We start from the raw sequence: 25801 nt of genomic DNA, 5'->3' as shown, positions 1-25801 counted from the left end.
GAGGGTTGGGTGGGTGGGCTGGATTGGGAGTAAGTGGGAGAAAACTGTACTTGAACAATGATTAAAATAAAATTAAAAAAATAAAATGTCAGCCTAATTATGATAGGGATTTCATCTGCAGGTTTCAATCGCTGCAGTCGAGGGCAAGTTCTCAGAAAATGTCAACGGGTGACGTTTACGCACTCTCACATTACACAGTGATTTCATCTTATTCACATCTAGGAAATCTTATCTCCACTTATTGAACATAGAGACTGCGAATCAGAGTTGAAGTATCTCGCCCAGAGTTTCTCGGCAAGTATGAACAGGTACGGCTTCAAGCCAGTAAGCTCCAAAGAACTCACGAACCTATTCAAAACCCAGCACGACCACAGCAGGCGTCTGAGCTGAGAGTCCTCAGCGAGAACACGGTCAGCATTGCCGGCGGACTGGGTCCCCAGCTTCGGCAGGGGGCAGGGCAACACCGCCAGTCCCGGGTCGCTCGCGTGACGTCAACGCAGCGACTCGGAAGATTTCTCAGAGAGCTAGAGCTTCCCAGATCCCCGCGGGCGGCGCAGTGGGCTGATCTTTAAGGCCTTGTGGGTGACCGACTGCTCTTTTGCAGTGTGTGGCTAGGTGTCTTGGGTGGGCTGCCAGGAGGTTTGGACAGGCTCGGATCTCCTGCCCACTCCTCAAGGCCTTCAGAATGGGGGGTGGCAGGAGGTTGAGTCCGGCAGAGGATTGTGTGGAAGCGGCAGGGAACCCCGAGACCTGGGGCTGGTTGTGCACCGGTTGTCCCACCTTCAGGGCGACCGCTTGGCCCCTGATTTGAATCAGTGGTGTCTGGCGGGTTGGTGTCGTGCAAAGACTAAACCGATCTGTGTGATGTCCCCTGAGTCGTCCAGCCTTGGATCCCCTGCTCCTCCTTTGGAAATAATCCTGCCCTGCCTACTTTGTAGCTGGTTTCAAAGAGCGAATGAAAAATTGTTTGGGAAGCTGTAAAGTGCATTGTTTTTAAACGTAATTAATAATGTAAGTTAAGAAGTTGGTGGGTACAGGGTTACGAGTTTCTAGATTACTTAACTTTCTTTAAAATACCCAGTAACCTTGGAAGAATCCCCAAAGCAAGAGAATTTGATGACACTCCTGTGATGACTAAGTAGCAGCTTCTGCAGTTGTAAAGAAAATAGTATCTTAAACTTAATGATCTCATTACTTATGAAATCTGTTTACCAGATTTTGCTTTTTTTTTCTTCTTGAAAGATCCAAGTTGGGCATCCAATAAGTATAGAATTCTTTGTTGGAGAGAATGTATTTGATTTAGTTAATGAAAATGAGAACCTTAAACAATAGATTTTGCCTTAATTCTCTGGGGCAACCACTGGGAAACTCAAAAGTAGAAAAACATCGTAATCGAGTAGTTTTGTGTGGTGAGTGCTGTAATTTGTCATAAAAATGGCATTGTTAAAAATTCTCATCTGAGGATATGTTTATTGATTTTAGAGAGGGTGGAGGAGAGAGGTGAAAGGTGGAGATAGGTGAACGATGTGAGAGAGGTTACCACCTGAATGAGCACCCAACCAAGACAGAACCCACAGACCTTTTGGTGTATGGGAGGATACTGCAACCAACTTAGCCACCTAGTCAGGTGGCATTAAAAAAAAACACTTCACTTTATAATTTTACCCCTTACTTTGATGTTGAGTAATTTTAGAGTATAATCTATTGAGTAGATTGTCCTCAAATGAGAAATTAACTGCTGTATGTGTTTTGGCATTAAATTTTTTTTTGCATGTAGACTACAAACTTTTGTAAAAATGCTTTAGTATAATACATTCTATAGTTTAGGCAGTTTGTTTTTTATATTTGGCAGAGTAGCAGAAGGTATCCTTAGGCTCTGTTGCTTGGAAAGGTTCTTCCTCATAATCTGAGTGCATGTTATGGTAAGTCTTCCTAATATTTGACAATGATCATTTGTATGTGTAAAGGAAGCTTAAAATTTTTACCCTGTGCATCACAAAATCGTATTTGTAGAAATGCTTACTAAAAGGAATACTGTTAAGTACTAAAGATACCTTAAAATTTTAAGCATAACATTTCCTAACCTTATGGGTCTCAGCAGTTGTAGAATCATTTTGCTCTCTGTAGGAATATTTTATCAATGTTCTCTAATTGATAGTAAATGACATGGATGAAAATGTATTTTGAATCAGGAGGAAAATCAATAAGTATGAAAACTTTAAAAACTTGAATAACTAAAATCTTATTTACCTTGAAATCTGAAAAGTAGGCTTTAAAAAAATCACTTTTACCTACAAGGAAATACTAGTAATTTTGAGTTTTTAAAAAATTAGTGATTCCTAAAATTTCTTTGATGAGTTTCAAATATTTTTATTTAATCTGCATTGAGAAGCCCTGAGAACATTGTATTGATATGGTGTTTTATTGACTTGTAGTACTACATTTAGAGTCTAAATTTAAGTAAATTTATTGGCAATTTAAATATCAAATAGAATATAAATAGCTTACTTCTTAACAATTATAAAGTGACTAGATGTGACTTGTGTAAAGTATTATATTAAATAGTAATTAGCATAGTTTATATATAGAGGATTAAAAATGGATGGATTGTGGGTAGAATTTTTTTTCTATCAAAGGTTGATTTTGTTTCCTCCTAAATTCAGTTACTAAACCCAGACTTTATTTGCATTAGTCTTTTCAAAGTAACCATACAGGTTTTTAACCACTTTATCTGAATCAACTTGTAACAATACTGAAGAAAAAATTAAGCATGTGGTGCTTTAATTTGGTTTTATTGGTTAACTTTATATATATGTATATATATATATACATATATATAATATGTATATTTTTACATTGTTGTCAATTGACAGAGAATTCTACATTTCTACCTGTTTTTGTCCTCATCTGTGTATATTACCACCCCCCTCCCAAATTTTCTTCCAGCTCTGACCCAGCATTGGGGTGACTGTATCATTAATTTTCAACATCATTTTTCTCAGTGAAGTTACCATAGACAGTTCATAAGTTCAGAGATTCATTAATTGTATGCCTTTGACAGTTATTTTTATGAGGGGTGACTGTATGGAAGTTTCTCTTTCTCTGTTTCTCTCTACCAGGCTCCCTGAAACTCCCTGTCTTCGTAACACTTCTCCTACCAGTGATGTTTAGATCAACTTGGGTGAAATGACTCTTCAGGAATTGGTGCATGAGGCTGCCTCCATTTATTCCAATAAAATAGCTGTATGTTTTGATGAATGTAACAACCAACCTCCAGTTTATTACACCTACAAGACTCTGGTTAATGCTGCTTCCGAATTATCAGATTTCCTGCTATTACACTGTGACTTCCAAGGAATTCGAGAAATTGGTCTCTACTGCCATCCTGGGGTAAACGTACCCTCTTGGATTTTAGGGTAATATGTTTTAGAACAAAAAATTAGATGTTATTCTAACCTACTTTATGATGCTTTAATACATAGAATATATTGCAGGTTATTTTTCTCTTTACTATTGGATTTTTTGGTATTAGTTTGTATATTCTAGAGAGGCTAAAGGAGATCATATTTCCCCTAGGATTATTTTAAATTAATTCATCTGGGCTTATTTAGGAGAGACTAGAAGTTTTCACTAATAGTAGAACATTTAAATATTTTCAAAATATAAGGTCTTCATTTGTCTGCTAAAGGAAAAGTTATAAATTCTATTGTTATATAAAACAAAACACGTATTTCAGAAATATTACGACTTTTTTTTCCCTTCTAAGACTGAAGGCTTAAGTATTCAAGTATTCAATAAGTGAATGAATAAATAATTGAGAGTTTTGTATAATACTCCCTAAAAATTGAGATATCAGTTGAGGAAGGTGCTAATTCAAACAAGTATTTGCAAAATGTTCAATTATTTAAGTTCTAAAATATTATTCTTATATAGTGATTTGTATAGTAGGGTTCTGCAGTAAATACAAGCTGTAAAGAATTAGACAAGTTGATATTCCTCTCATAGTATGTGTGTTAATAGTTTAACTATATAAATGTAAGATAAAAAAAGTTTAAAAATTTTTCATTAATGTTCTTTTCCCTTTTAAGGTATGCTGGTTTTGGTGAAATATGTCTTTTTAGTATGCAGACTACTAGAGTCCCTCTGCATACTAATAAGTTACATGTGGACATTCAGTTTATTTTATGTTAGTCTACACAGATGAGTAAATAAGAGTCTGCTACCTGTTTGGTATCTAGTAGTGGCCAGTTAACCTAATTTATTTTACTGTGATACATTAGCTTTTAAAATCTTAGATTTCTCTGTATAGTAATGAGAATTTAATGTAGCAAACACTCAGGATATTCACTTTCAAGAGTTAGATAAAAAATAACTGCTAATAAATAAAAATGTATCAACAAAAACTTTGGGAATTTCCATTTATGGCAGTAGTAAAGTACGTAGAAAAATACAAATGCTTAAAGATTATTTTCACTATACACTGTATGCTAACTGTATACTTTGTCTCTTTAGAATTCTCCAACTCCCTGCTGCTTATGCTCCCATTGATCCAGATTCACCACCAGCATTATCAACTTATTTTATGAAAAAATGTAATCTAAAGTATATCCTTGTTGAAAAACAGCAAATTAATGTAAGTATATATATTTAAGTGTTCTTCATGTGTTATATTTATCTTTCATTTGAAGGGTCTCCCCTTAATTCCCTCTTGATTTCTAAATTCACTAACTCTGCAGGTTTTCTCAGTCTCAGCACTGTTGACATGTTGAGTTGGGTAATTGTTTTTTTGTGAGGAGTCTCCTGTACGTTACAGGATGTTTAGCAACATCCCTGGCCTCCAGCCACCAGATGCCAGTAGCACCCCCTAGTTCTGACAGCCAAAACCGTCTCCAGACATTACTTAATGTCTGCTGGAAGTGCTCTCCACACCCCCCCCCCCACCCCCGCCGTCTGTTGAGAAACGCTGCTCTGTGGCATGAACATATCTTCTGGCTTTATAATAATAATGTATTGTGCTTTGTTTTGAATTTCCTTTCTCTCTCCAAAGTTGTTTTTATCCTAGGAAAGTTTTATAATACTTTAAACTTTTATTTTTATATATTTATGGCAATTTACAGTGGTCAGAACCATTAAAGAATTATAACCAAGCTTAGATTTTGAAAAAGAGATTGGTATTTAAGTCAAACCTTTCTGGAAAATTACATTTATTACATTTAAAAACTTTCTGACTGCCAACCAAAGATCTAGCCAAGAAACACAGCTGTAGGGGGCAAGTGTTGGTTTTATATGTTCAGCAAGATGCAGCCCATATTGCATTTCTTATTTAGAGTCAGGTCACCTGGGAGGGCATTGGTGTGTGAAAGAAGCCCAAGACAGGATTCTTGCCCTTCAGCTGTCTATCATTTAGTTGGAGGGGAAAGGATAATACTCCCAAACCTATAAGGTCTGCATAGTGTGATACTGTCCTAAGTGAAGTAAATGTAACCTGGTAGAGATAGAAAAATTTTAATGGTAGATGATGGTTTTGAGGTAAGTCTTTAGAATATGTAGTCTCTTAATTATTTGACTATTACAGGCCACATCACACCCTACCCGTAATATATACATACTAAACAAACAGAAAACACCACAGATTTCTGTGTTTTGATATTTTTTCTCTCGTTTATATTGAATGAAGACTTAAGTTATATTTCATTAAGCTGCTTCTTATCAAAATAAAAAGGTATATTTAAAGGAACCTCACTTTTGACATGTACAAACTGAATTTAGCATCTTTTCATCCAAACTTAGTTCTGTAGTTCTATATTAACCTATATCTACCACATACCTAACCCAGAAACTCAATCTTCTTGGGGCTCACTCTTTCCAGAAAGTTACCAAGCCCATTGATTCTTTGGTCATAGACCCTTTCTGTTCACTCTGGTGGCAACACATTAGTTCAGGCTCATATAGCATAACTGAATTGTTGCAAACAGTTCATTAAGTGGCTCTAACTTATCAGAGTCTTGACAGAATAAAGTGTAGTCTATGTGGTTTCCATCTTCAATTGGACCCCATCACTCACACATTAAGGTCTTAACTCCTTAGTGCTGACTATGCAGAGTTATTCAGGATTAGCATCTCCTATTAACGGCACTACTCACCTTCCCTTTGCCCAATTCTGCAGCTTGTTGAAATGCTTAATATTCTCCACAACACCAGTTTTCTTGGGTTTTATACTTTGTATTGGCTCTTTATTTGAAGAAGAGCTACTTATAAACACAAATATTACGTATGAAGCAGCAATCTCTGACCTAGGCAGTTAAGTTCAACTTCCTTTGTTCCCATTAACATTTTAAGCATATTTCCTTGTCGTACTTAGCACATTGTACTGCAGTTGTATGTTTTTATATGTCTTTATTTTGAAAATAAAGACAGCACTTTACTCTCGGAGCTTTCCAATTTATTATTTTTTTAATCCCTGGGTGTATAGCGAGTTCTCAAAAAAAATTAAAAAGCCATGATGAATGAGTAAATGAACACTTCTTATTACTTCTAGGTAAAAAAAGACTGTCTTTTAACATATTGGACAATTTTGTTCTTCATTGAACAGAAATTCAGATCTTCCTATGAAACATTATTGAATACATCTGAAACATCTACAGTAGAACATAATGACCTAGTACTCTTCAGACTTCACTGGAAAAATGCTGAGGTGAGCTGGATGCTTAATGATAACAAGGAAGAATGTGAAAAAGAAAAAATGGCAAACAGCATAAGCTCTGAGAACAGCAGTGAAGGAAAGTCAGAGGAGCTCATGGATGCGAGGCTGAAGCATTGTTTAGCCTATGTTCTCCATACATCAGGCACCACAGGGATACCTAAGATTGTCAGAGTCCCTCATGCGTGCATAGTGCCGAACATCCAGCATTTTCGGTAAGTTCTGGCCTTAGAGTCCTTCTTCAGTACTTGCAGCCCCTGCGTTATTCAACCATACACGTTTTATGTGACAGCCCTTCATAAGGAGTGAAGACTCAGAGGTGGCAAAACCTGTGCTTGCTTTTATATCAGGTTGAACAAAGTTGTGCTCAAAAAGTGACTAAGCTATGTGGGTAGGCCATGGGAAGATAATTATTTTATCAAGGTCTGTTTGTATAGAATTCTCTGAGTCTCAACTTCTGTTCCTTAATGATAAGAATGTTACTTTCCTTCTGGTGGAGAGAGGACAGTCTTTCATATGGGAATTTCAGCTCCTGCTTTTATGGGGGGGAAAAAAAGAAGATCAGATTGTTTTTCTTCTATATGCTGTTTTTCAAGTACCCTTAACTCAACTCCATCATAAAAAGGTTAAAGTTAGAGGGCTTATATACCTAATTTGTTAGAGAAAGGGAAGGGGAAGAAAAGGCTTCTGTGGGAAGAACAAGTATGCTGCTTTAGGAAAGACAGGGAGATAAGAAACTTTGTAATAATATTGGTTTGTGCTGATGAGAATAGTCTTTCCTGCCTTGGGCCATAAAACTCCCCTGCAGAGGGGATTATGGTAGTTTACTCTTTGTGTCCTTGCTGGAAGTAAAAGCCACTCTGAAGGGAATTTATGGCAGCCTTGTTTCCCAAAAGCTGCTGCTATAGTCAGATAAGGGATGCTGGAAGAAGGCTTTGTTCCTGCATCTGTTGAATCTAAAATGTCTTGAGCTTAAAATAATCACACCAACTCTGGGTTTCTGAATGGGTCCCCACATCACCATACTTGAAGATATTTTGAAGGTAAGGTAATCCCTGCTTTTAGATAGGTTAGGTTTTGTGTGTTCAAATTGAAGTCGTGCCACAGGCTCAACAGTGACTGTCCATGCTCTGTATTAATCCTAGCTACATACGTTCTGTGCTGCTTTTTGTTTAGCTACTAAGAAAAAGTGCCAGATAGTCGGAGAAGGGAGTCAGAGGTCTCTGCTAAGCATCACTGAATAAGTAGGATAGAATAGGTCCAGATTCCTCCCAGAAGGGAAGAACCAGGAGGATGTATCAGAGATTTATTACAAGGAATCGATTTATGGTTTTACGGGCTGGCTAAGCAACACTGAAGTCCGCAGGGTAGACAGAAAGGGATGGTCTTGAGCAGGTGGAACCTCGTGGGCATGTGCTTGTCCACATGCAATTTAGGAAGGAAGATCCACGGGGTAGGGAGAGTAATTGCAGACTCAGCTGCTGTTTTGGAGACTCTTCTCCAGAAGAGACCTAAACATAAAGGCCTTCCAACTGACCAAGTCTAGCCAACCCAGTATGAGATCTCTTTTGATTAAAGTCAAGCTGATCAGGAACTTCAATCATCAACAAAAATCCCTTCACAGCAGCACCTAGAATAGTGTTTCATTGAATAACTGGCCAAAAGTGGGTGTGCTACCAAATGCGACTGCCTCCCTCTGTCTTCTAGCTTTTGAGAGAAAATACCCTTGTCTTCTACCCAAATGGAAAACATACTAGAAAGGGAATACTGGGGACTGTGGTTCAGTCCAGCCAAGTTGATACATCAGAAGCTATCACAGATGATAAAACACGTCGTAGTAAAAAAATAATATATTGCTTTAAGTGGCTTTTAATACTTACATTTATAAAGAAGAGTTCTAGAATTAATAGCACTTTTGTTGAATCTTAAGAGAGAAAGAGTAAACGTCTGGCTTTCATCCAAAAACTTACTGGTCATAAATTCTCTGTTAGGATATGTGGTTCCCAAATGTTAGACGTTTCTTATAACTGCACTCTGTTTTGCCATAGGTTACTTTTTGAGATCACACAAGAGGATGTTTTGTTTCTGGCTTCACCACTGACCTTTGATCCTTCAGTTGTGGAAATATTTGTTGCTCTATCGAGTGGTGCCTCTCTGCTGATTGTACCAACTGCTGTCAAGGTGTTCCCATCAAAATTAGCTGCTGTTCTCTTTTCCCATCACAGAGTGACTGTTTTGCAGGTACATTTCAGGAGCAAATGAAATGTTTAGTTCTCCATGATTCAGTGCTTTAAGTGTTTTAGAAAATATTTTGCACTCCTGTAGTTCTTTATAATGGATTCATGATAATCTTATTCGATTATCAAAGACTGCGCCCTGATGAGCTCACTTTTCTTTTTGTTTGCAAATGAAAAAAAAATCAGTTAATTCTGCCTACAAAATTACTTTATTGTGCATTTTGTATGTATATACTGTAATAACTAGAGGAACCCGGCTTTCACTCAGATCTGTTGGGATAGGCTGCCTTGCCTGCCTTAGGGTTTAAGTTTATTGTATTTCACACTAAAAACTCAGTAAGTTAAATTATAATTGAGTTAGAAATTTAGATTTTTTAATTTTTACATTAGCATATTTAACTTACAGAAACATAAGTTTGGCATTTTTAAAAATTTAAAAATATATATTTGAAAGTATGTTACTGGTACACAAGCCTTAAGATGTTAATTGCAAGTAGTTAGATACTAGAGAGAAATAATAAAATTATGTGTATATCATGATAAACTAAAAACACCAGGCTTATATATAGCATAATGAGACTCAAGAGGGTGTTAAATTTCTGCCCTAAAGACAAAATTTGACACTGAGTTTGGTTTTTTGGCAGTGTGTTTTTCATCCTGAAAAATAAATAAACACACACACACACCTATACATGTGTACATGTATGTGTACATGTATACACACACACCTACACTTACACATTTACAGAATGACTCACCAACAGATAAAGATTTATATCTATTGATACTTAGCAGGCCATATTGCTATACTCAATTCATATATACATACATATATATATATATATATATATATATATAAACATATCTGTTGGTGAGTCATTCTGTGAATCTGGGCAAGATTTTAATGTAGCTTTTATTTTCATATAAAATTAGAGGAACGTATTTTTCAGGCAGTGTTTGCAAAGTGCCATAATAGATTTGAGTGACAGTTACCAAAGGAATCAGGAGACTTCTATGTCAAGTCAGTGAACTAGACCTCTTTAGTCCAATCCTCTTGCTTAATGTTTTAGCACAATCTCAAATATATTTACCTTAGCAGTGGTTTTTTAACTTTTTTGACATCATTTCTCCTTTTGAGAAACTGATACACATTCACTAACTCTGTTCCCAGAACACAGCAAATTTTGTATATAGTTTCATGGTGATTTTATTTAACTGACAATACTTATTTTGGAATATTATCCACAGATCACATTTGACTTTGAGTAAGAAACTACAGAAACTGACAGGTTATTCTTTCCTTTGTATAAAATACATGATCTTTAGTTAATTTTATTGTTCAAGTACGGTTGTCTCCATTTTCCCCTCACCACTCCCCCCCACTCATGTTCTGTCTTACAGTGAATTTTAGCTTTGTTGTCAGGATTCATCTTTTACTTCCAAAGTCAGATTTCTTATTAAATGATATGTAAGTCCTCAAGAATTTGTTTGTGTGTGTGTTTAAAAAGAGCTCCCTGTACAGATTTTGTTTATAAATAATAACCCTACCCAAATATAAGTTGATACTAAGCAAGGATCACAGAAGCTTAAAGAGAACACATGCTACTAAGATTTTGAAAGTTGGAAAAAAATAGAACATGTTGAGTTACTGTGGAGGAGAAAGGCCCCAACGTGAAATGGACTGAGCTTTTGAGGAAATTAAGGATCTGTTCAATTTGTTTCAGGAGTAAGGAGTTTCTTCTCTTGGGAAGAAAGGCCCAATTTTTCATTCCTTACAAACCTAAAATATATTTGGGCATTTTTTGCTTACTTTGGGTAACAAAAGTTGTATTATTTATACCTTTTAAAAATATTTTTATTTATTTGTAGTGAGAGGGAAAGGGAGGGAGAAAAAGAGGGAGAGAAATATTAATGTGTGAGATGATCAGTTGTCTCTTGCACACCCCCAACTGGGGACCAGGCCTGCAACCCAGGCACGTGCCCTGACTGGGAATCAAACCAGTGACCTTTTAGTTCACAGGCCCGAGCTCAACCCACTGCACCACACCAGCGAGGGCTATTTATACCATTTAATTAGAGAGGCAACTACGAGAACTAACAAGTTTGTCAAGATTGGAGGATATAGGCTCAATATACAGAATCAATAGCATTTCTACATAATAGAAAGAAACCCCCCAAAATTAAAATAATAAAATAATTATATTCACAATAGCATAAGAATAATAAAACAGGAATAAATTTAAAGAAGAACAAGACTTGAACAGTGCAAACTATAAAATATTGTTGATGGATATTGAAGAGCTAGTTGGTGGCATGCAAGAAGTTGCCAACTAATGTTTCTCTCACATTGGTGTTTCTCTTCCTCTCTTTCCCCCTCCCTTCCCCGCTCTCTGAAAATAAATAAATAAATAAATAAATCTTTATTAAAAAATGGAGGGGCTAAATACATGAAGAGATGTTTTATGTTTATGGATAAGAAGTCTCAATAATGTCAAGATTACAGTTCTTCCCCACATTGATCCATACATTAAATATGGTCCCTATCAAAATTCTAGCAGACGTTTTTGGGTAGAAATTGACAAGCTGATCCTAAATTTTATGTGGAAATGTAAAAGCCATTCATAAACCATGCCATGGAATACAACTCAGCAATAAAAAGTCATATGATCTGAGTGTGTCTATCCACCACTCCTAAATTCACATTAATGTCCCAATTCCCAGTGTGATGGTATTAGGAGGTGGGACCTTTGGGAGAGCTTCGGTCAGGAGGATGGAGCCCTTATGAATGGGATTAGTGCCCTTGCAAAAGAGATCCCACAGAGTTCCCTAGCCTCTTCTACTTTGTGAGGACACAGCAAGAAGTGGCAGTACATAGCCTGAGACAGGGCTGTCACCAGAACCCACCTGTGCTGACACCCTGATCTTGGAATTCCAGTGTCCAAGAACTGTGAGAAATAAATGCCTGTTGTTCATCATCTATCCAATCTGTGGTATTTTGTTACAGCAGCCTGAACAGAGTAAGTAAGACAAAAAGGAATAAACTATTGATACACACAAATTAGAATAATCATGAAGTATTTGAGTGGAAGAAGCCAGATCAAAACAGAATACATGTTGTATGATTATATTTTTAGAAAATCTAGAAAATTCCAGCTGATCATAAGTGACAGAAAGTAGATCAGCACGTGTCTGGAGAAGGGGTTCAGTTGGAGGGAAGAATTACAATGGTGTATAGGTAATTTTAGGGGTGATGAATATGTTTATTTGGATTGTGATGGTCTCACAGATTATATCTTAAAATTTATATTATATACCTTAAATATGTACAGTTTATTGTATGTCAGTTGTACCTCAATAAAGCTGTTTTTAAAAATATTCATATTGTTTTCTTTCAGCATATTTTTTACCCCTTTTATGTACTTTTTACATAGAGATAATGGGAGAGGGGGATGTAAATTCTAGATTTTGTCATTTTTATCTCGAAACCTTTTTGTCTAAACTATATAATGAAACATTACTAATATTTTTCTCACGTTTTTTGCTAAAGCAAAGTTGATACTCACTTTCAGAAGATAATGTTGCCCCAGGAGCTTTCAAAATATGATTTGCCATTTAATAAACATAGTCTTAATTTCCTTGTGGGCTGCCAATGTTAAACTTTGAACCAATTATTGCAGTGTTTACCTTTTAAAGAAATGAAGGGGAAAAATAAATTATTTTTAATGTTTCTACAGGCAACCCCGACATTGCTTAGAAGATTTGGATCTCAGCTTATCAAGTCAACTGTTTTATCAACCAGTACTTCTCTTCGAGTACTGGCCCTTGGTGGTGAAGCATTTCCATCACTGACTGTCCTCAGAGGCTGGAGGGAAGAGGGCAATAGAACACAAATATTTAATGTTTATGGTATCACAGAGGTATCAAGTTGGGCGACTTTTTACAGGATTCCAGAGAAGATTCTTAACTCTACTCTGAAGTAAGAGTTTTAATAACTAAATAGGGTAGAATGAAACTATTTTTCCAGTATCTTAACACTAATATAACTTTTGATCGTCACTGGGGTAATAGTTTTAGAACACTATTTAATCTAGAATTTTAAGCTGAGAATCCAGAACCTTTCTTATTATAACTAGTGCTACAGATCCTGCCAGAACTTTTTGTGACTTAACAGCAACAAATAACATGATAACTTTTTCATCTGACCTTTTCCTCTTGGTAATCTTTGAATTATAGCATAACAAAAAACATTTTGTTTCTTTATTTGATACAATGTGATTTAAATACATTGGAAAATATTCTATTCAAATGAAAGATGTTAAATCTGGTTTGGATTGTTGTGTTTTCGTAGATATGAATTGCCTGTACAACTGGGATGTCCACTGCTTGGAACAGTAGTTGAAGTCAGAGATACTGATGGTTTCAGAATTCAAGAAGGCGATGGCCAAGTATATTTAGGTTGTTTTCTATTTATTGATTGGGATTTTTTTCCAAGACACAATCAATGTTAATTTTATTTTCTCCTTGTTTTTCTTATATCTAGTGTTCTTTTCAGTGACGGTAATTTTAATCTCATCTTCACAGTGACGAAACACTTAATAAGTTACTGTAATTGTTAGAGATAACAGTGGCTAATACTCTAAGGAAGTTGGACCTTTATATTTGTAGCCAAAACTCTATTTAATCAGTGTTCTAAGAATTTTTAAAATCACATTTGTTTTTAGAAATTTTTTTACCCTTATTTTACTTGAGGTTAGTATATCTAATTTTCTAATATTTAAAAGTGAGCCCACCTTTCTTATAAATATTAAAAATCTGAAACTGAGTAACTGAGTAACTGAACGTTGGGAGATATTTTGGTTTGAAGGTTTTTAATATGTTTTCCATGCATTTTTTTAATTACACTGGCGTTTATATCTTGTGCAGGTGGCAGAAACAGAGTGTGTTTTCTTGATGGTGAGATGACAGTAGCACTCGGCACCATGCGAGCCACAGGAGACTTCGTGACTGTGAAGGATGGCGAGTTATTTTTCTTGGGGCGAAAGGACAGTCAGATCAAACGTCATGGCAAACGTCTGAACATTGAACTTGTGCAGCAGGTAGAAGAGTTTAAATTAAATACTAAAATATCTATTCACACGTGTATGTATTAGAGCAGCCACCACCAATTTTCTATGCCAGGATTCTCTATCAGTGTCTTTAAAGCCTAAGATTTGGATATTAGTGATGAATTATAATATAAGGTAGGGATAATTCAGTGTGCTCTTTATTCCTAGCACGAAGAGATAGTTTTTTAAAAAACAAGTAACAAAATGGATTTTGATAACTGAAAATTGGTTTATTTTGCTGTAAAAGCAGTTATTTTTGAAAAATATTAACCTGTGTGTTGGCAAAAATAATAGAAGTTTTTTTAAATATCTAGTGTATTCCAGAATATAATTTGACTATGTTGATTTCAGACATAATAAGTTTGAGCATTTAGGAAGTTTGTTTTTAAATGTCCTCACTGGCAAATCGGGATGATCTCTCTCATAGGTTGCTGAAGGACTTCAGCAAGTGGAGTCCTGTGCAGTCATATGGTATAATCAGGAAAAAGTCATTCTGTTCATCGTGTCCAAAACTGAGTTAGTAAAGGATGACATCTTTAAAGAACTGGAGAAACATCTTCCAAGTCATGCAATCCCAGATGAGCTTGTGCCGGTTGATTCTCTGCCCTTCACAACTCATGGTAAAATAATTTGAAGCAGATATGTTTTAGTGTCAAATGATACTAATTGTATTCATAGATAGTGTAAAGGGCATGCAAATCCTTCTTATAAGTATCGTATTTTGCCGTGTATAATGTGCACCCACAGTTTTCTGCACATTATACACAGTATTGTTATACCCATGGTATGTAATCATTATACCCATATATAATACATACTCTTATTTTTCCCTCAAAATTTTGGGCAAAAAAGTGATATTACACACGTTAAAATACAGTAATATGGAATATATTGTGGTAGACGCTCTGTTAAATGCTTTGTATAATTAACTCAGTTTTATCTCCAGAAAATCTTGTGAGTAGGTAGTATTATTCCTATTTGAAGATGTGGAAAGTAAAGTTTAAAGAGATTAAGTAATTTTTCTAAGTTTACATTGCTGGTTAGTGGTAGAGTTGCAATTCTGTTTAGGATTGTTTGACTTCAAAACAGTTGCCCTTAGGTCCTGGCTGGGTCGCTCAGTTAGAGCGTCGTCCTGACATGCCATGGTTGTGGGTTCAGTCCCTGTCAGGGCACATGCACTTGCAGCAGCCGTGAATGCATAAATAAGTAGAACAACAAGTCAGTGTTTTTCTTTCTCTCTCTCTCACTTCCTCTGTATTAAAAAAAAATCAGCCCTGGCTGGCATAGCTCAGTGGATTAAGCGCGGGCTACAAACCAAAATGTCACAGGTTTGATTCCCAGTCAGGGTACAGGCCATGACCCCCGGCAACTGCACATTGATGTTTTTCTCTCTCTCTCTTTCTCCCTCCCTTCCCTCTCTGAAAATAAATAAATAAAATCTAAAAAAAAAGATCTTTAAAAAAATAAAATTCGCTCTTAATTACCATATTATATTGCTTTCCCAATTTCATCTTTATTTAATATTTACTTCAAAATGTAATAATTGCTCAGTTAATAGTACCATTTCTTTAACTCTTTAAATAGAAACATTAGCTAATCCTCTTTTCTTATCTGTACCTGTATAATTATTACCCATTATATTCTTGGTAGGATGGGACTGCTTTCTTTAGAATTGATTATCTATGACAAACTATGCAATAGATTTTCTAACCCTTACACTGAAAAATGTGCGTATTCTTGTGACTAACAAAAATAGAAACAGTTTGAGCTGAAATTTAAAAGTTATTTCTTTTTTATGTTAAGGCAAAATTGATGTTTCTGAGTTAAGCAGAATTTATTTAAACTACACACACTTGAAGTCTGAGCATAAGCTCAATGGAAGAGAGGAACTTTGGGAAAAATTACAGCATTTGTGGAAGGTACAACTTTTAAGATATAAACTTATTATTGTAAAGAGGTCGTTTAATATCTTTAGGGAATGATAGCATCCTAATAAGTCCAATAAAATTTTCATAGAATGGTACTACTGCCCATGTGATAAGGGGTACAGCTTCGTTTATTCAATTTGTATTAAAATAAGGGTTAAGTTCTCTGCTGTGAGATTAAATTAAGCTCTCTATAAAGCGATTTACTGGAAGTGAGGTAGTCAAAAAAGGCACAAGTGCACAAAACCTGTCTTGACGTAACTTATCCCTAAGAGGGCCAGTGGAGTGTAGTAATGCCCTCGTCACGGTTAGGAAAATAGCCAAATCTTGCTGAACCATAATCTGTGGTATAAGGGGGTACATCATTATTCCAGAAGAACTGTCAGCTGCAACACATATTTCTGCTTAAGGGAATTTATATATTATATAATATACATCTCAAACAATTTTTAAAATTTATTTTGAAATATATATGTGTTTTTTATCACAACCATAGGTCAGTACAATTTTTCTTAGATAAAATGTGGAGTTTTCTAAATGGTTCTGAAAAGAGGGTGTAATTGTACAGTCTTGTCTGAAAATAAAGGGTTTCCAGATAAAAGTCTTAGTCTACTTCATTTTTGAATTTTAGAAAATGATTTTGGTTTGTATGAAGCAAATGAAGATAAATATTATTCCCATATTATAGAAATACCAGAAATTAGTTAACTTGAGGGCTTTATAATTAGTAAATCAAATGTTTTTATAATTCCATTCCCTACTTTATGGTTAGGAAAACTGCTCTCTAAAGAGAAGTGTAATGTGAATTTTACAGTGAGTTTGTGGCAAAATTGGTAGCATAGAGATGGTTTCCTTTATTATAAAGAAAATAATTTTAAATTTTATTTTAATTATTAAAAACTTTTTTGCCTTATGTTTATATCATTACTGTCGGTTCTGTTATCTCCCCATATATTCCCTGTAAATGTTGAATTCTAAATCTTTTGATTTTAGGCCTTTATTTCACCATATTTCTCCCTTCTCTCATCTGTAGTCTATTCTGAGTCTCTCAGAAGATTCTTTGAAGGTTCCAGATGAGTCCCTCTTCTTAAATAGTGGTGGAGATTCCTTAAAGTCTGTACGGCTCCTCAACGAGATTGAAAAACTTGTTGGCACGTCGGTACCTGGGCTCCTGGAAATTATTCTCAGCAGGTCCGTTTTAGAGATTTACAGTCACATCCTTCAAGCAGTGTTTCCAGATGAAGATCGGACGTTTAGCAAGAATTATGCCACAAAAAGAAAATTCAGCGACATTAATCAAGAAGAAACCAGTGGAGAATCTTTACATCAGAAATCAGTCGTGCCTTTAAATATAGACAACAAGAGAAATGCTTTTATTGCACTGAGCAGAGGGAGTCAGATATTGCCTCTGAATGCTACTGGGTTTTTATCTAAGTTAGAACATTGCCCTTCAGCCTGTTCTTCTGATTTAATTTCACAGCCTAATGTTCAAAAAGTGCAAAGCTTAAGTCCTCCAGCTTGTATTGGGAAGTCAAAAGATTCAACCTGTATTGAAAAAGTTTATGAAGCTGGAACTCCTGCGATAGGGGCTGAGACGATGGAGTTACGTGTGAGGTGGAGGTCAGACACAGGCAAATGTGTAGACGCTTCGCCTCTGGTTGTAATACCCGCTGTTGAAAAGTCATCTTCAACTGTGTACATCGGCTCCCATTCTCACAGAATGATGGCGATTGACCTTTACTCCGGGAAGGTGAAATGGGAACAGATTTTGGGAGATCGAATTGAATCCTCAGCGTGTGTATCTAAGTGTGGAAACTTTATTGTAGTAGGTAAGTTTCTGAATTTGAGGTTTACAAAGTTATATTTAATTACTATACAATAATCTAGTTAAGACTAAGTTAAATAAAAAATAAAAACTTGCATATGGTGGATTGGGCTGTCAAAGAATAATGGTTAACCATGTGATTCTCACAGTGTGGGCCATGGGGTAGAGTCTCTGGACCTGACCTTAGCTCTAAAGCTGTTACCAGCTCTGCGACCTTTGACAAGTTGCTGAATCTCTTAGAACTTCAGTTTTCTCTTGAATTTGTGGACATAGTAAGTTAAACGTGTTGCTGCCTCACAAATGATCCAAAAATGTAATGGTTTAGAGTAGCATATTTATTAAATCTCACAGCTTCTGTGGGTCAGGAATTCAGGAGCGGCTTAGCTGGAAGTTCCAGCTCAGGGTCTTTCCTGTGGCTGCGGCCCCCTGAAAGCTTGACTGGGGCTCATTCACACTGCTGCTAGCAGGAGGCTTTAGTTCTCTGCTGGATCTTGGCAGGAAGCTTCAGTTTCTGCCCACATGGGCCTTTCTTTAGGCTGCTTGAATACCCTCACGCACGGCAGCAAACTTTCCTCAGAGTAAGAGATTCAAGAGAGAAAGGAGGGATGCAGTGGTTTTATGACTGAGTCTCCGAAATTGCATACCATAATTTTTGCTTTATTCTCTGTTCATTGGAAGTATCTCATTAAATCTGGCCCACACTCAAGTGGGGTGCGGAGAGAGGGGAGGGGAGTGGGGGTGGAGGGATTAGGCTCTTGAAAGGAAGAGTATCAGATAATTTGTGAACAAAATTTAAAACCACCATAATCATAATAGAGCTTTTGAGAGGACTAAATGAGATCAGTGCTTGTGAATGTCTTACTACATTGCTAGGCACAGACTGAGTGCTCATTAGGTATTAGCTGCTATGCAGTTTCATTAAGAGTGGGTGACTTTTACTTAACTAGGGCTATGGGGGTTCAAGTGTGGTGCCTCTCCGTTTTACTTCCCCAACTGCATTAGGTTTCATTTTGCATGTTACAGAATCTGTTCATCAGAACTTTCAACCTAAGTGTGTAGAAATACACCTCCCTGCTTGTGCTATCCTAGCTGGGATCTACTTGAACCTGTGTTTGATCCTTCCCTTTCAAACACCTACATTTTGAAAATTAAACTATAGGAAACTTGCAGTTACACATGTGAGTGATCATGAGTGATCCCCATCCAGGGAAGTCAGCTCGTTGAGGTTATTGTCAGCATCCCGTGTCTATACTGAAAGCTTATGGTACATGGTGGTTGCTTAGTACTTTAAACAAGACATTTCTCTTTGCAAACTGCTTTCTAGCTACAAGCAGTAACTGCTAGGAAGAAAACAAAACAAAACAACCCAGCACAGCAAGTATTCTGGAAATTGGGCTTCAAGTGAGCAGCAGTGGTTAAAACCATAGCTGGAAACAGCTAGTAGGGGTGTGCTGCCCACGGTCCACAGGCTGCATGCAGCCCAGGATGGCTATGAATGTGGCCCAACACAAAATTGTAAATTTACTTAAAACCTTTTTTTTTTTTTGCTTATCAGTTTTCCTTAGTGTTTGTGTGTTTAATGTGTGGCCCAAGACAACCCTTTTTCTTCCAGTGCGGCCCAGAGACACCAAAAGGTTGGATACCCCTGGTAGAGAGTGATGGGCCAACGCCCAAATTCAGCTTTCCCAGGGAACTTGAGTGATCCTTGCTTTGTGGATTTTGGCCGTCCCCACTTCCACCTGGGTTATTTTGGCTACGCCAAGTCAGGGGCTCCTCATCCATACCAGCAGTGTGGGAGAGGCAGTCCAGTGTAGCTGGAAGAGCACAGGCTCTGGAGCTGGATTTCTTAGATTCAGAGTCTTCTCTGCCACGTGTTAGCTGAGTGGTTCTGCCCTAGTAACTCACTCTCTGTGCTGCAATTTTGTCATCTATAAAATGTCGGTGTAATGACACCTGCTTCACTGTGAGGGTTAAATGAGTTAATAGATATGAAATTCTTAGAATAGCACCCTTCACAAGGTGAACACCATTTTTGCACTCGGAGTTTATCTTGATTTTCACAACAACTCCGAAAGTAGATGTATCCGCATCAGCAGAAAAAGTAATCTGAGGCTTAGCAACGCTGGCTAATTTGCTCAAGGGTAGCCATGACTAGATTTGAGTCCGGCTCTGTCAGAGCCTCCGTCCGCTGCAGCAGACTTCACTGTTTCCTTATCGGTGGAACACTCTGCAGTATTTTTTAAAATAAGGTAAGCCTACTGAGTAGGTATTTTACATAAGTGATGACTGTTCGGTTTCTGCTTTGCGTTGCTGCAGTTTGAACCCGAGCTGCACGTAGACCCTAAGTACACATGAAGAGCATTGAATATCAATTGTCATGATTTAGGCTAAAGAATTATTTCCTAGAGACATCTAAATCTCACCTTTTATATTTTGTTTCCCAACAGGCTGTTATAATGGGTTGGTTTATGTTCTGAAAAGTAATAATGGAGAAAAATACTGGACGTTTACTACTGAGGATGCTGTCAAAAGCTCCGCCACCATGGACCCAACCACGGGACTCTTTCACCTTGGCTCTCATGACCAGCACGCGTACGCTTTGGACATTTATGTAAGAATTTGCCTCATCAGTCGCTTACCTGGCAGAGTGTGAAACTGTCCCATGTGCTTGGCGAGGGGTACAGGTGTTAGCTATTTTCCAAGTTTAGCATGGTGATCTGGGAAGATTAAGGAGTTAAACAGTCATATCTTAAGACATTTTTTTACTTCCTTGCCAAATCTTCACAAATAAATTTGCTACTCAAAATTTTGGAATATAAAGAACTTAGAATTACTGTCCTGATAATAGCAAAGAGTCACAAAGAAAAATATCAGTAAGACCTGATTACATAAAAATTTAAAAAGTTAGAATTACAAAATTTGAAAGAAGTTGGGGGAAAAAAATGAAACTCATGTGACAGTTAAAGCTAACTTATATTTATAAGTATGAGTGGAAAAGCAAATACAAGTTAAAATGAAAAACATAAAGACCTAGAAGATGATCTGACTTTGGGTGGTAGGCACACAATGCAGTATACAGATCATGGGAAAAAACAAGAAAATTAAACAAGGGACTCCAAAGAAGAAATGGTAGTAAATGTATTTAAATATTTCAATCCTTTAATAATCAGAGGAACGAATATTAAAAACTGTGGGAGAAACAAAGAGCATTAGATTAGAATGATGACGTTAAGTGCTGGAGAGAGTGATGGAAGGCTGTGACCAGTGAAGTGTCTGAGGAGAACAGTTTGGCCAGAGGTGACTATTTCATGCCCTTTGATTCAGTAAGATTCTTCTTCTCAAAATCTGTCCTGGCAAAATAATCAGAAACATGGACAGATATGTGCACCAGGACGTCTCTTTCCAAGTTGTTTATAATTCCAAGGAACTAGTTGCAAACAGTTTCCAATGATGAGATAGACAGAGAAATTATTTTTTGTTCATATGGGATATTACATATTAAAGTAATATTTAAAGAGTTTTACCAAATAAGTGAGCTAAGTTAGACACCAAGTATATATTCTGAATGATCTCAGCTATATTAAGCTCTGTGTGTATGTGCATATACCATTTATTACTTTTATATTAAAAATAAAAACTTACATTAGTTAAATGGACATAGCATGTAAGAGACAGGATGTATGAATTTGTTAACGACCAGCAGAAACCAATGAATTTGCTTGCTTATTTGCAGGAAAAGAAGTGTGTTTGGAAGTTAAAATGTGGAGGAACTGTATTTTCTTCGCCTTGTTTGAACTTGATTCCACATCACTTGTATTTTGCTACACTGGGAGGACTTTTACTGGCTGTAGATCCTGTAGGCATAAAATAATGTATATTGATTCTATTACCTGTTTTTCTTTAATATTCTTTTATTTTTACTTTGAATTGTGAACATCAGAGGTAGTTTCAGTTACATAGAATCCAGATATCATTGACCTCATTAAGAATATGGCATGAAGGCTAGAAAGATGAGTAAAATCAACTAAGCTCTATACATGGCTTCTATCTCATTTTTAAGTTAACAGAATTTTCTCATTCACATTAGAAATTCGAATGGTCTAAGGATGGAAATTATGTGCTAGTTATTTCTTACCTCGTTGTGCTGCAAGTTTTTATCTTAGCTCTCATAAATAGCACTGGCTAATTTAATAGCTGTGCATATGCATACCAGCTCCACTGATAATCTCGGCATGTCAGTGATTTCAGCATGTCACTGTAGCATTTCCTGACTTTCATAGCTTTGCCTCCAGAAGACTTAGGAGTTTGTTTCATACAGGGTCATTGAGTAGAGTGATTGAAATGCGAGGAATTGCTTTCTGCCCGTGACAGGCCACTGGGAACAGAGTCTGGAGACATTCCTGTGGGAAACCACTCTTCTCTTCTCCTCGGTGTTGCCTGCAGTATGTGTGCATTGGCTGTGTGGATGGGAATTTACTGTGTTTTACTCACTCTGGAGAACAGGTAAAATTTTCTAGTTCAGTTTCATATATCTTTCTCAAAGCAGTAGGAATTGATGACAACTGAAGTCAAATTTTAAATGTCATTATTCAAGTTGTGTCAAAAACTAGTTCTGTTTTGTCAGGCCATGGGTTTCTTAATTTGTAAATGGTGCAATAGCAGATTCAAAAGATTCTATCCAAACATTGTTATACTTGTGCCATTCCCCTTTCCCCAATCTTTAAAAAATTTACAGTTTTAAGCCAGTCTTATTTTAACTTCTGTTGAGGTTCTGAGAATTTGAAGAAGCCCCCGTTTTTCCTATGAAAACAAAAATCTTTTGTGTAACTCACATTCCGTGGCGGAGATCCCATCTTCAGCTTCATGACTGGCAGGGCAGGCCCCTTCCAAGCCATAGCCGATCTTTTGTTGGGAGCAGTGTCTGCACTCCTTTAAGTAACCGCAAGTGACTGTCACTGGTGGCACACGTGTAGCCAGGGGTTTGATTTGGGGGATTGCCTTGTGGACTTACAGGTGCCCTAGCTCCAACATAAGTTAGCCAGTGGATGGCTAGATTTGATTCTGTGTGCTTTCATTCCACACTCACTCCTCATTGCCTAGCAGTTTCTTTTGCTCTGTGTGACAATCACTTTTTGATGAAATCTTTTATTTTGTTCACGTTTTTTTTTCAAAGTTCTTACTAAGAAGTAAGAGGCGGCAAATGCAATTACTCCTGTTTGTGTGGATGAACCGTAGACAGAGTAGTGACTTTGTCCACGTCAGGGTCAGAAATGAGATTATAAGTCATATTTCATGAATATGCACATTCTTTATTACATTTGTTTTTTATTATGCTGCTGTTAACAGTGTACATTTGTAAACACTACTGTAGACTTGTGCCTTTTCTCCCTTGTGTCTTTTCTTCAAAATATTGGCCAACAGGTTTTTCTCTAGTAGTAGCTTTGAAATAAGCAAATAGTATATATTCGCAGGTCAGACACACATCTCATAGCTTCTTGTTTAAAGCTTTAAGTTATTGAATATGAATTCTTCCTTTCGGTCCACTTACTTCCTTTTCCCTGCATTAGGAGACTACAATGAGATATAGTTTTTGATAATATACATTGAAAACTCAGTGCAGTTTTATTTTTAAACTCAGTGTCTCTAAAAATGCTAGTAATAACTCTTGAATGGGGTTCATATTAATTTAATATTGTGCATAGCAACGACTCATGCAATAAGTATACATGTGCTGGATTTTAACACTGGGCAGAGGTCTAACCTGAGGGTGCTACTTTCAGAAATACCCATGTTTTCTGTGTGTAGTTACCATTCAATAGCCCAAATCCCTTACACTTTTATTAAGAATTGCATGAAGCCTTAACATACAGAATTGTTGAAATGAAGTGAATGAGTTATCTTTGCCTTTTCACCCTTCAGGTTTGGCAGTTCTCTACCAGTGAGCCAATCTTTTCATCCCCATGTACCTCCGCATCAGAGCAAGAAATATTTTTCGGTTCCCATGATTGTTTTGTCTACTGTTGCAGTATGAAAGGTCACCTCCAATGGAAATTTCAAACTACCTCCAGGGTGTATTCAACACCATTTGCTTTCCATAACCACGATCGTAGCGATGACGTGTTGCTGGCAGCAGCATCTACTGATGGGAAACTGTGGATACTGGAATCCAAGAGCGGACAGTTGCGAAGTGTGTATGAGCTTCCCGGGGAAGTGTTCTCCTCTCCTGTGGTCTGGGAATCAATGCTTATTATTGGATGTAGAAATAATTATGTTTATTGTCTGGATATGTTGGGGAGCAACAAAAATAATCAAGTACAGTCTTTAACAGAATATAGCCAAGGCGTTTGAAAGTATCATTATAAAAAGCATGTGGATAGTCTTATTGCATGATAAAGATTATATTTTGTTTAAGAAACTTGTCTATTACACTTTATTGGAGAACAACCATGTTTTATTTCCTGTAGGAGCAACAGATACTTTTTAAAGGAGTTATAAAACAAAACACATCAGTATATTTAATAGCACTTTTTAAAAATCAGGCTAGAGCTATTTGCTTTTTTATAGAAGCCCTCTGTGGAAAAAAGATCAGAATACACTTGGTGACTTAAAAACTTAGTCTCTGAGGTAATACACCATTCACTCATTTATACTGAGATTCACAACAAAAGATTAAAAAAAAGATTTTATTTATTCATTTACAGAGAGCAGGAAAGGGAGGGAGGAAGAGAGAGAGAAACATCAATGTGTGGTTGCCTCTCGTGCACCCCTTACTAGGGACCTGGCCTGCAACCCAGGCATGTGCCCTCACTGGGAATCAAACCTGTGACCCTTTGGTTTGCAGGTCTGCACTCAATCCACTGAGCCACACCAGCCAAGGCCATAACACAACATTTTTAAAGGTAGGATCTATTCATCAAATCACATTCCTTATTAATTTAAATTTTTTTAATTGAATTTTTTTGGATAACATTGGTAAATAACATATACATTTCAGGTGTACAACTTTATAATATGATATCTGTATAATCTGTTGTGTGCTTACCACCTGAAACCTATTCTCCTCCTCTCACCATATATTTGACCCCCTTTACTCTCTTCATCCTACCCTAACCCCCTTCCACTCTGATAACCACCGTTCTGTTGTCTATGAGTTTGTGTGTTGGTTTTGTTTGTTCATTTGTTGCTTTTGGTTTTATAGCCCACATATGAGTGAAATCATATGGTTCTTGTCTTTTTCTACCTGACTCGTTTCACTTAGGTTAATACTCTCAACTTTCATCCATGTTTGGTCAAATGGGATTATCCCATCTTTTTTATGGCTCAGTAGTATTCCATTGTGTATATACACATTTTTTTTCAAATATAAGGGAAAGTTTATTTAGGAAGTTACAGAAGTAGGAAACGTGAGCTCTAGAAGAAACGGGCTGAGGAAACAAGTTGCAGAGGCAAAAGAAGGGCCCTTGGAACTTAGGAAAGTATACTCCAAAAGAAGATTTGAGCGGGCATGCTCTGGGGAGAGAAGGAGAGAGAGCATTATACGTACCGCATTTTTATCCAGACATCCTTAGAAGGAACCTTAGGTTGCTTTCACACCTTGGCTATTGTGAATCATACTGCAATGAACATAGGGTATATACATCTTTATGAGTGTTTGCAAACTTTCTGGGAAGATACCCAGAAGAGGGATTGCTGGGTCATATGGTATCTATTCTTAATTTTTTAAGGACCCTTCACACTGTTTTCCATTGTGGCTGCATCAATTTACATTCCTACCAGCAATGTGCAAGGATTCCATTTTCTCCACAGCCTCCCAACAGTTGTGATTTCTTATTGATAATAGCCATTCCAAAGGGTGTGAGTTGTGGTGCTGATTTGCATTTCCCTCACAACTGGTGATGTTGAACATCTTTTCATGTACCTGTTGGCCCTCTGTATGTCTTCCTTAGAAAAGTGTCTATTTAGGTCCTCCACCCATTTTTGAATTGGATTGTTTGTTGTTATTGAATTGG

At 36.8% G+C, this 25801-nt stretch overlaps 1 protein-coding gene across 6 annotated transcripts; it reads left to right on the top strand.

Annotated features, from left to right (window-relative positions):
• Positions 1–499: 499 nt before the first annotated feature.
• AASDH (aminoadipate-semialdehyde dehydrogenase) lies at positions 500–24236 on the top strand. 6 transcript variants are annotated; one of them, XM_036020874.1, is made up of 16 exons: positions 501–1409; positions 1853–1922; positions 3120–3416; positions 4513–4633; positions 6593–6915; positions 8749–8941; positions 12672–12913; positions 13286–13392; positions 13861–14033; positions 14470–14662; positions 15846–15961; positions 17001–17796; positions 20240–20403; positions 21526–21648; positions 22164–22295; positions 23712–24151. In XM_036020874.1, exons 3-16 carry the CDS (start codon positions 3187–3189, stop codon positions 24138–24140), a joined length of 3342 nt encoding a protein of 1113 aa, XP_035876767.1. In that variant the 5' UTR covers positions 501–1409; positions 1853–1922; positions 3120–3186; the 3' UTR covers positions 24141–24151. The 6 variants fall into 6 exon arrangements, with proteins under 6 accessions (XP_035876782.1, XP_035876767.1, XP_035876766.1 ...); XM_036020873.1 differs by having other exon boundaries at positions 501–1922; positions 23712–24236; XM_036020880.1 differs by lacking the exon at positions 1853–1922.
• The last annotated feature ends 1565 nt before the right edge of the window (positions 24237–25801 follow it).

Source organism: Phyllostomus discolor, chromosome 1 (genome assembly GCF_004126475.2).
Source record: "Phyllostomus discolor isolate MPI-MPIP mPhyDis1 chromosome 1, mPhyDis1.pri.v3, whole genome shotgun sequence".
Taxonomy (NCBI): domain Eukaryota; kingdom Metazoa; phylum Chordata; class Mammalia; order Chiroptera; family Phyllostomidae; genus Phyllostomus; species Phyllostomus discolor.
Note: the sequence above shows the minus strand (reverse complement) of the source record. Positions and strands in the feature narration are given on the sequence as shown.

Excerpts from the sequence above, each read along its gene's own strand:
- AASDH (XM_036020873.1), top strand. The coding sequence starts at position 3,187 with ATGACTCTTCAGGAATTGGTGCATGAGGCTGCCTCCATTTATTCCAAT. Across the intron at positions 14,663-15,845 it reads TCTGCCCTTCACAACTCATG|GCAAAATTGATGTTTCTGAG; the intron begins GTAAAATAATTT and ends TTTTATGTTAAG. Across the intron at positions 20,404-21,525 it reads CGTACGCTTTGGACATTTAT|GAAAAGAAGTGTGTTTGGAA; the intron begins GTAAGAATTTGC and ends GCTTATTTGCAG.